General features: G+C 39.7%; 2 protein-coding genes and 1 non-coding gene across 4 annotated transcripts; all 3 read left to right on the top strand.

Annotated features, from left to right (window-relative positions):
* Window positions 1–1230: 1230 nt before the first annotated feature.
* LOC140762422 (protein AUXIN SIGNALING F-BOX 3-like) lies at window positions 1231–7364 on the top strand. Of its 2 annotated transcripts, XM_073100215.1 has the most exons (6): window positions 1231–1412; window positions 1522–2057; window positions 2196–2709; window positions 3672–4164; window positions 5211–5998; window positions 6250–7364. In XM_073100215.1, exons 3-5 carry the CDS (start codon window positions 2201–2203, stop codon window positions 5979–5981), a joined length of 1773 nt encoding a protein of 590 aa, XP_072956316.1. In that variant the 5' UTR covers window positions 1231–1412; window positions 1522–2057; window positions 2196–2200; the 3' UTR covers window positions 5982–5998; window positions 6250–7364. The 2 variants fall into 2 exon arrangements, with proteins under 2 accessions (XP_072956316.1, XP_072956315.1); XM_073100214.1 differs by having other exon boundaries at window positions 1522–2709.
* Window positions 7365–9964: 2600 nt separating this feature from the next.
* LOC140762998 (protein CELLULOSE SYNTHASE INTERACTIVE 1-like) lies at window positions 9965–11922 on the top strand. Its single transcript, XM_073101012.1, has one exon. The coding sequence runs from the start codon at window positions 10024–10026 to the stop codon at window positions 11746–11748; it is 1725 nt and encodes a 574-aa protein (XP_072957113.1). The 5' UTR covers window positions 9965–10023; the 3' UTR covers window positions 11749–11922.
* Window positions 11923–13265: 1343 nt separating this feature from the next.
* TRNAG-UCC (transfer RNA glycine (anticodon UCC)) lies at window positions 13266–13337 on the top strand. The gene has a single exon. It is a non-coding gene; the product is annotated as a tRNA-Gly (tRNA).
* Window positions 13338–13896: the final 559 nt, after the last annotated feature.

Consider the following 13896-nt stretch of genomic DNA (forward strand, 5'->3'; position numbering starts at 1 on the left):
ATTGGCTATTAACGGGCCCAGAGAAAGGCTGACCGAATCACGTGGGCCGATGAGGAGCTCTTTCGGTGTGTGGGGGCCGCTTTCTATTACTTTATCCGCTGACACGAGAAAGGGCACATCTCGTAAATATTTCGAAGCGTAAGGCTCAAATTGTACTCGAGAGTGATGGGAGTTACACGAACATGTTCTCAAGTGGATGGTTCTGATGAAGACCCACGTGGAAACCTGCCCTGGGGGTCCACTCCTATTGGTTGCTCGATCGCCTGCATCCTCGAATGTAGGAACTTTACTCCGTCAGCCCTTCAGGAATACTTTAGCACTGAACTTCACCATGGACAAATATAACTTGTCCAGTATAATATTGATCATTTATTTTCTATCTAACAAAGAATAGAATAACTTTTACGGTTATGATGTCACCTCATCAGTGTCAAATCGGGCAATGATGTAAGAAATTACTACATCTCACCGTTTAATGCCTATACTCCGTAAATAGAGGGGGCACTTAACATGGAGGGAAAAAGAACAGAGAGAAAGATGGCCAAAATTAGAAATCCATTCTCCAATGATTCTTATTGGGTGGTGTTTGGAGATTTAACTGCTCAGTCAGCTGCGGTCAAAAGTGGGAAATAGTCAGACAATGATGTCTTGGCCACGACAAGGGTCTTATCGCGACCCACAGTGGCGGAATCGATATTTGGGAGGACCTGAAGGGTATATGTTAGCCTAGAAACAGTGGATCTAAGTCCTAAGAGGAGAAAAAACTTTTTTACTAATTTGAGAGATGGATTAGATGATCTAACTGTTCCTGTGTACGAGTCTCGCACACCGTAAAGAGTCGGCGTAGGGGACTGCTGTTGGATTTGGGATATAATGCTCACCCATACTTAGTTGGCTTCATTTGTGGCATTCATTGTTCTCCTCTGTCTACTCACAGTGATTGAATACAATTTTCTAAATAGAAATGAAGCAATTTGATTGCACTGTTAAGTTATTAGATGACGTTTATGTTCTATTTTTTTTTTAATATAACCAAATTAATCGTAGGAAAGAGAGATTATAATTTTCGAGACCATGGATCTCTCAATAGCATGAAGTTGTTAAAAGGTAAAAGGAAAAGGGGGGAGAAAAAGAAAAGAAAAGAGGTTAAGTATCTATCTAATTTACGCTAGACTAGGAGAGTCTACTAATCTAATATTTATATTTATGGGTCTTCTGTTGTCTGTGTTTATCCACTGAGAGCTCCCAAAAGACGAGGCTTTTTAAGAGGAGAGGACCTTTCGTCTTGTTCCTCATCTCTCTTACGATCTGAGCCATCCCATTCCTAACCCTACCTCTAGCTATCGAGTTGCTACAAACTCGAGAGGCCTCTTCCATGGGGATCCTGCTCTACAAACCCTGAACTCTTAGAAGTAAGTGATCCGGCGATTTAGCGTCTTCTTTCCATATATTATTTTAGAAAATTTGGACCTTTCTGCATTTCTTATCTTTTCTGTTCGTTTTTTGTCGTTGTTTTTCTAGTTTCTGAAGATTTGAGCTGCGATGAAGGATTTCGGTGGTCTCCCGAGAACGGCATTTCGGTTTTTGGCTCTAGGTCTTTGGGATTAGGGGATTTGGAATTGATTTGCTGATGGGAGTCGCTTGATCGCAACTGTTTGCTTCTGGGTTTTGAGATTTGAGGTAGTTAATGGCGTGTAAGCGGAAAAAAAGAATACTTTGAGCTCCGGTAGCAGTCATCTGCAACAAGAGGAGTTAGAGGCCGTTCTAGGGGACGCTTCCTTATTAAAAGGAAAACCTTTTTAGTTTCAGAGACTGTTAAAAAACTTAGGGCTCTGAGAGATAATTCTTTAGTCCCCCGGAGGCTCTGATCTCTGGCACAAATGACTTCGGGGCTAGGTTCTTATCTTCATTTAATGAGGAGCGGTTGCAGATTGAGGGATCTGCACTTTAAGGTTTGAGAAGAAAACAACATAAAGAAAAAAAAGTTCTGAGCTGTGCCGTTTCTGACAAACTCACAAGGATTAGATGTATTTTGTTTTCTTCACCACATGCCCAAGGTAGGATTTTGAATCTCGGGTCATATATTTAGAAGAAAAAACAGCAAGCCTGAACATTCCTTAGGCTGCGATATTGAGGCACAGAGCTTTGCTTTACCGTCTTCTTATTTTCTTTGCTGCCTTTGGAAATTCTGATAGGCAAAATGGCTGCCAAGAGAAAGAAGGAATTAGAGGGTGAGGAGAAACCCCAAGAGAACCGCATCTCTACATTCCCTGATGAAGTTTTAGAGCGTGTGCTGGTCTTTGTGAAGTCCCACAAGGATCGTAGTGCTGTGTCTCTGGTCTGCAAAGATTGGTACAATGCTGAGCGGTGGAGCCGAACCCATGTATTCATTGGGAACTGCTACTCTGTATCCCCAGAGATGGTGGTCCGTAGATTTCCAAATATCCGGAGCCTTACGCTGAAAGGGAAGCCTCGGTTCTATGATTTTAATCTCGTTCCGCCAGAGTGGGGTGCTGATATTCATTCATGGCTTGTCATTTTTGCTTTGGCATATCCCTTCCTTGAGGAACTCCGGCTGAAAAGGATGACTGTTACAGATGATAGCCTTGAATATCTGGCTCGGTCATTCCCTGGATTTAAAGCTCTTTCTCTTGTAAGCTGTGATGGATTCAGCACTAATGGCCTTGCCTCTGTTGCGAGCTACTGCAGGTATAATTCTATCTGTTCCTTTTTGACTTGTTAGTAAACTCCTTGAAAGGAGATGCCATAGTTGATACAAGTTGTATCAACTTGTGATTTCAAAAATTAAGCTTTTAGAGGGACATCTGACAAATATAAATTGCCAACCACTTCGGCAGATTTCCTCTCAGTAGTCCAGATTCTTAGCACATGGGCCAAATATATGGCCTTCCATTCCATTATGTGGATTTATCAATGAATGTGGTTCCACTACTGACATATACTGTTTCAAGTTCAACGCAGAATCATTCTCGTAGGATCTATTGCATTTCTAAAGTGGTTTAGGTGATCCACATTTCCGTTATTCACATTATTTTGCTTCAGTATGACACACCATGAGCCTCATGTATAAATGACTGCAATCTGAGAACTCCGCTTATTCCTTTGAGGTGCTGGATCTTATCTATAGTTACATGGTTCTCAAATTGTAACTACATATAATGGAGGAAAGTAACATACATTTTAAATGGTCTTTTTCAAGTGAATGTCCTATAAGATGCCTTACTAGACCACTGTGTCATGCTTTCTCACTAAACGTTTCTTGTGGATGATGTTATTTTGGCATGGTTCCTTATAATACTGAGAAATTGTTGTCTATTGTGGAAATATCTTCTTCATGACCAGGATATTGAGAGTTCAGTGCATTGTATGTTAAGGAATCTTGTGTAGAGTGATCCTTTACTCCTATGTCAACATGATACTTATGTCCAGCTGTTCGCTACAATTGAAAGCAAAAAAGGATCAAGAAGATGAGCCTAAAAGTTTTACTTTCTGTGTGCCATCTCTGTTTCTGTACTTAATTTGTCTTTTCCTTTTCTCCTTTATCTATGATCTAAAAGTAAATTGAGAACATTAAAATTTCTTCATTCTTGCCTTCTACAGATTTGGGGATTGATATATTGCTTGATTCTAAATGCCATATTTTGTTTCAGGAACTTGACTGAGCTTGATATACAAGAGAGTGGAATTGATGATCTTGGTGGGAGCTGGTTAAGTTGCTTTCCTGACAATTTCACATCCTTGGAAGCACTTAATTTTGCTAATCTGCACTCTGAAGTGAACTTTGATTCCTTGGAGAGACTTGTAGCCAGATGCAAGTCTCTAAGGGTTCTTAAAGTAAACAAGCATGTAACATTGGAGCAGCTACGGAGACTTCTTATAAGAGCTCCTCAACTAATGGAACTTGGAACTGGCTCCTTTTCGCAAGATCACAAACTCCGATCAGATACAGAACTGGAAAATGCTTTCAGCAACTGCAAGAACTTGCACACCATTTCAGGCTTGTGGGTAGTTTCTTCCTTGTATCTTCCAGCACTATATCCTGCCTGCTCAAATTTAACTTTCTTGAATTTGAGCTATGCGCCTCTGCAAAGCACAGAACTGGCGAAACTTCTGCCAAGCTGTCCTCTTCTTCGCCGTCTGTGGGTAAGCTCTTGAAAGTTGAAAAAACTTCTGACTCCGGATTATTATTCTTCTGCACTTCTTAGTAAGCTGTTATTATTTTTCTAAGCTCTCTTCTTATTTTCAGAGAGCCTAGCTTTGTTCCAGTTTAAGCCTTAATATTATTCTCATATACTTGACCGTGACAAGTTATTTAGTGAAATTACAGTTTTGATTGATCTTTCTTCATCAATGTTGTTATGAACATAATAAGAAAGAAAAACTGGCAATGTGTTTTCATGGATCAGATATCAAATGTTCTATGCATTTCCCCATTTTCTTTCAAAAGAGGCTCAAGTATTGTGTTTGGTCCGCTTCTTTATGCTACTACTTGTCTTCTTCTTTTTCCCATGAAACCCATGTTCCCTGATGCTTTTCTTGTGTCAAAGCCTTTCCATTATTCTTTCAGTTTCGTTGTCTTTCAGCTGATATAGCTAAAGCAATTCTTCTGTAACAAAAAAATCTAGAAAAGTCAGACTCTTTACAAGATTATAAAAGGGGAAAACAGGTTCTTTCAGTGGTGGAAAGTCTCTATGGCCCACTAAGTAACTTGGTGCTCTGCACTGTAGTCTACACCTTGTAATCAATTTCACATGCTCATTTGATAGATCCATCTAAACAATTCATGTGGAATGGAAAAAAAACCTCTGCCATTATGTCCATGTGTTCTTTTTATTTTTTGACCACTCAACATGTTAATATTTTGCACCCATCTTTATTCTTGCTGAAAGACTGCTTGAATTAATTATCTGAAAATGATTCTCTTCAACAGAAGTTGCACAATTGAAATAAAAGGTGCATAAACATGGAAAGTTATCCTTGTGATGCTTGATATTTGGATCTGATTATATAGTACTATACACTAACTTTATCAGAGTATTTGTTGGCTTTTAGATGTATATTAATATATATATTTTCACTCAACACACACTTTAAGGTATTATGTAGACAGTCTTTGGCAAATGAATTATTGGTTTATTGCACTTTTTCACGGTCTTGACAAATAAGTTTTTCATGTTGGTAACTTGCAGGTTCTAGATACTGTAGAGGACAAGGGCCTAGAAGCTGTGGGATCAAGCTGTCATTTGCTAGAAGAACTGCGGGTCTTCCCAGCAGACCCGTTTGACCAGGAAATAATGTTGGAAGGTGGGCACAGTGGTGTCACAGAGTCTGGATTCATTTCCGTTTCAGAGGGCTGTCCTAATCTTCACTATGTTCTCTACTTCTGCCGTCAGATGACTAATGCTGCAGTAGCAACTGTTGTCCGCAATTGCCCTAATTTCACGCATTTCCGTCTTTGTATAATGAACATGTGCCAGCCTGACTACCTGACCAATGAACCGATGGATGAAGCTTTTGGTGCAGTCGTAAAGTCGTGCACTAAGCTCCGAAGGCTTGCAGTTTCTGGCCTTCTAACTGACTGCGCTTTTGAGTACATTGGCACTTATGCTAAGAATCTTGAGACCCTATCAGTGGCTTTTGCAGGAAGCAGTGACAGAGGCATGCAGTGTGTTCTGCAGGGATGTCCTAAGCTGCGTAAACTGGAGATAAGGGACAGCCCATTTGGGAATGCAGCATTGCTCTCAGGGCTTGAGAGGTATGAGTCTATGAGGTCACTTTGGATGTCAGCTTGCAAGGTGACGATGAGTGGATGCCGTCTCCTTGCAAGGGAGATGCCTAGGTTGAATGTGGAAGTTATTAAGGAGGATGAGGGTGATGACATTCAAGCTGAGAAGGTCTATGTCTATCGCTCTGTTGCTGGGCCTAGGAGGGATGCTCCTCCCTTTGTTCTCACCCTCTGATGGTCAATCTGTTCTTGGTAATGCCTTCTCTTCGCCATAAAATTATATTGCATGACATCTATGCTTTGTGTAACTTTAAACTCAAAATGTTTCTGTAAGTGATAAACATGCAAATATAGTTTAGAATAGACCATTTAGATGGTCTTGCCATGGGTTTGAGGTCCTTTCTCCTCCTGTACTGATGTGCAACTACTCTAATTCTTAAGTACTCTCTGATTGCACTCTTTGTGTATTCTCTCACGTAGAATCTGTTTTTCATTCTTAACAGATTTCACGAGGAAGCTTTGCATAAGCTACATAGATAATGGACATATTTTCACGAATTCAAGGATTATGGAGCAGTAGATGGTTCTTCTCAGTACATTTTCATCCCTTTTACACATCGGACACCACAACTTGTCTCTGTACCCCCATCCTGCAGCACCTCTGGGAAAAAGGAAACAGAAAAAGGAAAAGAATAGTATCAGAAGAACCAATGGAGTTCTCCAATCTTAATGATATCCATGAATATTAACCAGGCTGTGTCTGCTTAAGGACCTGCTTCACCCCATAGGAGCAAGGTTACAAACCTGCTTGTGTTAAAGAAGATGAAAGTGCTAAAATGATGGGTTTCAATATAAAAATCAGTGACTACAATGTGGCCAATCAGGGCCATAAGACCTTTCAAAGTGTCTAGCAGACGTACTCTGTATTGATGAGAGGAAGAAGAGAGATTAAAGGAGGAAAAAGAGAGGAGATCAGCAGACCATTTTGATTTTGGGATGATTAGTATTTACCTTGTTGAAATGGGTTAATTTATCGAGTCTGTTATCCCAAGCTTATGAAGGACCTTCCAATCTGAGGTGAATGCTTCTTGTTTCATCATTTGCAGTATATTGGCCAAATCATGTGACTCCCTTCTATTCAGTGTTTCCAAGTGCTGGAATTGTTGAGAAGAGAGGGATGAACAAACTGAATTCTGATGCTGGTTCTGAAAATAAGGGAAGATTAGTGTGGTTGAAATGAAAGGGTGTTCTGAATTTTATGAGCCATAGGAGTGAGAAGTATCAAAGTGAGGTGCTGGAGGGGCTGGACTATGCCATGTGGTAGACGTGCTACAATGAGATAGATGATGCCCACATGCGGTCCCATGGGATTGTAGGCTGGTAATTTGTTAGGTTGTTAATCTTTGTAATTCTCTAATTGATCTGCAATTGGTTTGTCCCATGCTGCCTCCTTGCTTTGCACTAGCCTAGCCCTCTCTCTTGTGTAGGGATGCTGCTGTGTGAAGTTAATTGTAAGCTACTCATCTTTTACTAAATTGATTGTTGGTTGTGTGGCAGATATCATCTCAGGCTTGAGGACTAAATGCTATCATATGTTTGACTGATAAATATAAATGATTCCATTTAGCTTGTGATCCTTGAACTAGTAAGGTATTTATTTTAAGTAAAACTATTAAGGTCTTTATTGTCTTATAATATCCATAATATTGATACTTAATTGGAGATGGCAAAAAGGAGTTTTTGCTAGTACTGGTTCTTGGTTGGAAATCAGATTCTTTACTGGTGGTGCCAGAAGACCAGTTAGGATCCAAAGTTATTCATGGCAGTGTTAAATGACAAGACAGCTTAGCTGAATACACAGCTTAGATGAATTCAATCAGCTGAATTCTATCAGTAATTCCCTCTGATGGAAGCTCTCTTTTCATGGTTGGATGCCAATTATGGGAGCAGTTCTGATAATTAAGCAGGGTTGAAGGTTTGGAAAGAATATCCATTCAAGGCATCTGCAAATTTACTGGAGTATCGACTTTTCAGTCTGTTCATTCTTCAGGTGGATCTTTCTATGTGATATTTAATTAATGCACTGCTCTTTGCTCTCTCTTCTGCGTTTTGCGTGGTTTGAGTGTTATTATCACTATATTTGCTACTATATATATCCCATCTTCCAAATGCTTAGTACCAGTTGCTGCTATTCTATATCTCTCTCTTTTCCCATTATATCCATCCATATATGTCTGTATTCTGAATTGATTGCTCGTGCTTTTCTAAGAATTTTCTGGTACTTGATGATTATATTAAAACCCAGTTGGTCTTGGAATTGAGACAAGCCATGTGATCCATAGGAGGATCAGCTGTGAATACTGGTAGTAGGTGTAGTATGCTTTCCAGAATTGAGTTTTGGGTCTTCATGTCATCATTAATTATTGATAACGCCATGGTACCAACACCATGACCATCGTCTTTTATATTCCTATACTTGGTCCAAACCATCATGTTTGCAACCTTGTCCCACACTTAGTAGGCGTTTGAGCAATATGAGTGTATTTCTTATCGGCAGTAATTAATGCCTCATTGATGTAGGTCCTGCAGATTGTCCACTACGAGTTTCTTTATAAGCTTTCATGGATATCACATCTTAGCTGAAGATAATATGAAGCTCTAAAGCTCTAATATTTTGAAGAAAGACATGTTTTTGGGTGGATATAGTTTCTCCTCCTTGACCTTGACAGCTAACTTCAACTGGCCTTTGTGGATTGCACAAAGTATCCTGCTCATTATGGCATTTAACTTCTCAATAAAACAACCTCAAGCCAAGAATTATATAAGATCACATGATTAAATTTTTATATATAAGATATAGCATCTTTTACACTGTAATAGTTAGATAACTTATTCTTTTCAAAGCCAGCGTGGACAGAATCATCTGCTGCTTATTCTGTGCTAACATTCATCAAGATATTCTCAACTTCATAATTTGGAAGCATGTGCTGATCCATGCATTGCCTTCGTTGAATTTGGTAACAGATGATTCAATGTCACATACACACACAAATGGTGAAAGAAAAATAAAATAAAAATGAAAGCAAGATAAATTTAAGTAGAATTAAAGTTTAGGTATGTGCAGTGATCACATGGGGGAAGAATGGAGGATGGTAGTTATCATATTAAGCCACAGCCGTTGTCATTCGATGGAGATTGGTTGGAAAAGAATAGAGCAGAGAGAAAGAGTACAAACAGAGGAAGACAGTATGTCACTTTCGGAGAAGATAAATCTTTGTTAATTGGAAACCTACTCGCATTTATGGCCATTCCATGTATTATGACCAAATTAGCTTTCTTGACATTTTGTGAAAGTTTATTAATGCTGCTGGTGATCTACAATATCTCATGACCATTTTCGTTAGCCTCTCTCCGAAAGTTTGTCCCCCTTTGTGTTAGAAGTACAGAGAGAGACTCATGACCTTCCTGTGGGTTTTTTCTGGATTGATTTGAAATAGAATGCAATTGCCTTTCTGCTCCTCTTGTATCTCTCCATAGTCCATACATCTACCAAACATAGCCTCTGAATGTGACACCACAGGCCAAAAGGTAATGCATCCAAACAAAAAAGCTTCACATGGGCTGCAATGGCACTCCATGCTAAGAATTAGCGAAGTATGATTTTTGAATCATTCTTGCTCTCAAAGGGTGCCTTTCAGTGGTCCAACACAGCAATTATCCTTTGTCTTTACATTAACTCTTGAATTCATTAGTCTCTTACCTTTCTCCCACTAATTTTTAGATAGCAGTACGACCCTAATTTAAAGGACAGCAATGTATAGTCTTCAGGCGCATATATATATATATATATATATATATATATATATATATATATATATCAGAGCCTCTATTATTGGTTTAATTCCACTTCACATAGTAGCATAGATTCTTGAAGCTCAGATTTGCAAGCTAGAGTAACTAATTATTGGAGCATGGGAAATGGTTCAACGCAGATGCTTAATATAAGTTAACCTGTTATTTTACATCACCTTATCCTCTTCCAAAATAGGATGTGGGCTTTTTATATCTTTCTCTTTTCACAATCAAACTTTCTTTCATGTTCCCATGTCCCACCAAAATCTTTCATCATAGATTTCCTTAAATACCCTTTTATCTTCCACTATTAGTCCTACTGCTTTCTTGTCATCAACCGTTACACACCAATCCCAAGGTCAGCATTTAGTTACCACAGACAAAGTCCATTTAGTATATATGGGTTGTCACATTACATAGAAGAGATGCAATGGATGGATAGAGCAGAGATGGGAGAAGAGGAAGAAGAAGAGATCAGTCTTGTGAGAGAAGCAGAGCTCATCAATGCCCTGCTCTCCTCTTCATACTCCACCAGATCTTTCCCTGTGAAATGGCAATTAATTCGCAACAAGCTCAGCCAGCTACACTCCGGTTTGTCTGCCGCAGACGGAGATGGCGACTGCCGCAAGAATTTCGAGCTCATTAAGCTGTTACAAGGTATAACATCTACTGCGAGAGACACCCAAGTGCTCATCACTCTATGCTCTGATGAGTCTTACAGCGGCGGGAAGCTCCTCTTGAGGAGTGATCTTGATGTCATCATAACAAAGCTTGACATCCACATCAATGGTCTTTCAAGTCTTTATGCATCTGGTGTTCTAACGCAAGCCCGAGCAATCGTCGTCTCGAAGCCCGGTGCTGGCGCAAGCCGTGAGGACATGAGGTTCTATGTGAAGGATCTCTTCGGAAGACTAAAGATTGGGGACTCAAAGATGAGAATTGAAGCCTTAGCTTCACTTAGTGAGATACTAAACGAAGATGAGAGGTATGTTAAGATTGCAGCAGATGAAGGAAGTGGTGGTTATAGTATTCTGGTGAACCTTCTTGAGAATGAAGACATGGGCGTTCAAGAGGAGGCCTCAGAGGCGGTGTCGGTGATCGCAGGGTTGGATTCCTACAGAGGATCTTTAGTTGTTGCTGGTGTTATTGCTCCATTGATTCAGGTTTTGGAGATTGGAAGTAGTTTAGCGAAGGAGAGAGCAGCTAAAGCTATGAAGAGTTTGACAGAGAATGCAGACAATGCGTGGTCGGTTTGCGCTCATGGAGGTGTCACAGCAATGCTAAAGATCTGCAGCGATAGAGATAGCAGCGCAGAGTTGGTTTGCTCCGCTTGCGGTGTTCTCAAGAGCCTCTGCGGTGTCGATGAGATAAAGAAGTTCATTGTGGAAGAAGGAGCTGTTGATGTCTTCACCAAACTCTTGAGATCAAAGGAGGAGGTGTGCCAAATCCAGGGTATTGAATTCTTGACCACCATTGCTTGTGATGAGCCGGCAATCCAGCAAAAGGTTGTGCAAGAAAGGGTGGTCGAATCATTTGTTCGAGTCTTGGATCCGAATTCATCTCATTCATCCAAGGCAAGAGAGGTTGCTCTTAGGTCTATTGAAGTACTTTGCTTCTCTTCTGTCAACTCCATGAATCGACTGATCGGCTCTGGATTCCTCAACCGAGTTCTCTTCTTCTTAAAGAATGGTGAGATCTCAATTCAGCAGTCCGCATTCAAGGCGGCGTGCCGTCTTTCTGGGATTTCTGAAGAGACTAAGAAGGCAATGGGTGATGCAGGCTTCATGCCTGAGCTCATAAGAATGCTCGAGGGCAGATCTTTTGAGATTAGGGAGATGGCAGCTGAGGCACTTTGTAACATGGTCTCGGTCCAAAGGAACCGGCGCAGGTTCATTCAAGAAGAGCACAATGTAAGTAGAGTTCTTCAGCTACTGAGTCTAGAAGAGAAGTCGGCCACGAAGAAGTTTTTGCTCTCTGCGTTGATCTACATAACTGATAGTAACAGTGGTCGGCGAAAGATAGTCTCTTCCAAGTATGTCAAGCATTTGGAGAAGCTTGCAGAGACTAATGTAGCAGATGCCAAGAAGATCATCAAGAAGCTCGCAGGCAATAAAATCCGAAGCTTGTTTAATGGAATCTGGAACCTGTAAGTTATTTCAGTAGTAGATACTGACACCTATGCATAACTTCAGCCCTTTCTTTCTGTCTTTCCCTTGTGATTCTGCTTTAGAGAATCTTCAAAGCCTCCATAGGATGTGTAAATTGCTCATAGTCTGTAATAAGTTAGTAAATATTGCTAATAGAAGTCTTGAGAAGTTGTTGTACACAGGTCTTCCTTGAGAATTCTTCCCCCATTTACTAAGTGAACATAGTGGATTATTAAATGGAAATTGGATCCAGTGTTAATCTCCTCGTCACCTGATTCTGTAAAAGTCATCAAGTGGTGGAATCTGAACATCATCAAGAGGAGGCTGACAAGTGGTTCTGTGGGGCAGACCGCATTTGTTGCCACATACTGAACTTGGCCTGCAAGTCCATGCCTTTGCATGTTATATGTTTGCTATAACTTTCCCTCTCTTGTGACCTAATCTCTGCACACAAGATTAGTGTTCTTCATTTACTTCTGCTTTTGCCTGTAAGTGATCAGAATCTTTAACCATATGGTATTTCTACTCAAGAAAGGTATATTGGATTAAGTTGGTCCTTTAGCTTCTGCTATTGGGGAAGCTTCTCGTGGTTTCTTTCTTGCAAACTGCTTATATATAAGAAATAGAAAACAAAAAAAAGTAATCAAGAATCTGCAGTGTAATATTAGCCTACTTTTCTCCTGAACAAACTTTGGTGGTTCTGAAGTAGATAAAATAAACTGCTTGGTTTTGACTTTATACAAATCCATTACCTTTTCTTCTGCAAGAAAGTTATAACATATGAAATGCATCCCCCATCCTTCAGCATTTGGTAAAGAAAGGGATGAAACATCAACTGGCTCTCCAATATATGAAATTTGGGTTATTAAATTCAGCTTTTCCTAGTAGGTGATTCTGATGCTTCAGCTGTTTCTCACATTATTTGCTTAACTAACATGTTACTTCGAGTACCAATCTGCAATTTGAAGTATTGATGAGTTGGTTATCCTTTTTAAAATGCAAGGAATCCACTTCCACCCAGGGAGTAGAGAATGAAACAGAAGACAAATTGAGAGGTTTGTCCTAACATTACCAATCCTTACAAAGCCTTATAACCAATGTTTTGTTGACAGAGCTAATCTTTTGGATTCTAATATGTTACTAAATGTCATAATTATTGGCATAGTACTTTCCAGCACGTAAAGGGCTATGATTGATCAGAATGCATTAGTATTCATTTTCACAATTTATATGATCTGTTTATCTAAACTCATAAACAGTGGAGAATTTAGCTTTAAGTACACCTTAATTTATCTTCACATAGTCCATTGTGATTCCTGCACATGGAAAATAATGAGTGTGAGGCTTCTCGGTTCAAAACAAAGGAATCGGGTTATGGGTCTCCATTAAATATGTTTAGCTTCCATCATCTCCAAAGTGCATCTCGATTTCAGTAGTAAGCAATATATATTAAATGTCCAAGTCTGGAAGATTTAATCTGGTCTTTAATATATTGGAATAAAAATGGCAACCCATCACTTGCGTTTGTAGTCCAACGGTTAGGATAATTGCCTTCCAAGCAATAGACCCGGGTTCGACTCCCGGCAAACGCAGATCTCTTTTTGTCAATCTCAATGCCAATGCTACTACCACTACCTACGAATGTTTTCGGCCCAAAAATCGCTTCAATACCAAGCCCATCTAATTATAAATAATATTTTGGGCCAGGCCTTCTTGTGTCAACCCTAAACTAGAAACCTTTAGTGTGAGTCAAAATAAATTTAGATCTAATTGGTGATATTCCAATAGAAAAATTTATGGAAAGAAAAGATTGTGTTTAATTGCTATATAGGTCGCCCACCAAAAGTGTGTAAGTCAACGTGACACGCCACAAGCGTCCCGTAGCGAGTGGAATACATTTGACCATTCGACCAAGTGAGAATTAAACCTCAATTTCTATTCTAGTTTCGTTTATCGTTTGGTCGCATGTCTTTGTCGCATCTCATTCGCATTTAGACTTGGGTGGATTATTCTGACTTTTCCAACAACAAACTATGATCTAGTCTAAGATATGTTTCACTGTTTTCCTACATCAGATTTTGATCTTTAATCCTCTTTAAATTATTGCATGCCGCCTTTAAAACCTTGGCTGCTGGCTGGCATCCAGCGGAT

This window comes from Typha angustifolia, chromosome 7 (genome assembly GCF_048772165.1).
Source record: "Typha angustifolia cultivar Huaian chromosome 7, ASM4877216v1, whole genome shotgun sequence".
NCBI lineage: Eukaryota > Viridiplantae > Streptophyta > Magnoliopsida > Poales > Typhaceae > Typha > Typha angustifolia.

What these genes read in the sequence shown, in the direction of transcription:
- LOC140762998 (XM_073101012.1), top strand. Translation starts at nt 10,024, where the DNA reads ATGCAATGGATGGATAGAGCAGAGATGGGAGAAGAGGAAGAAGAAGAG.
- LOC140762422 (XM_073100214.1), top strand. Translation starts at nt 2,201, where the DNA reads ATGGCTGCCAAGAGAAAGAAGGAATTAGAGGGTGAGGAGAAACCCCAA. An exon ending in TCTGTTGCGAGCTACTGCAG is followed by an intron (nt 2,710 to 3,671) that starts GTATAATTCTAT and finishes ATTTTGTTTCAG; the next exon opens with GAACTTGACTGAGCTTGATA. An exon ending in CTCTTCTTCGCCGTCTGTGG is followed by an intron (nt 4,165 to 5,210) that starts GTAAGCTCTTGA and finishes GGTAACTTGCAG; the next exon opens with GTTCTAGATACTGTAGAGGA.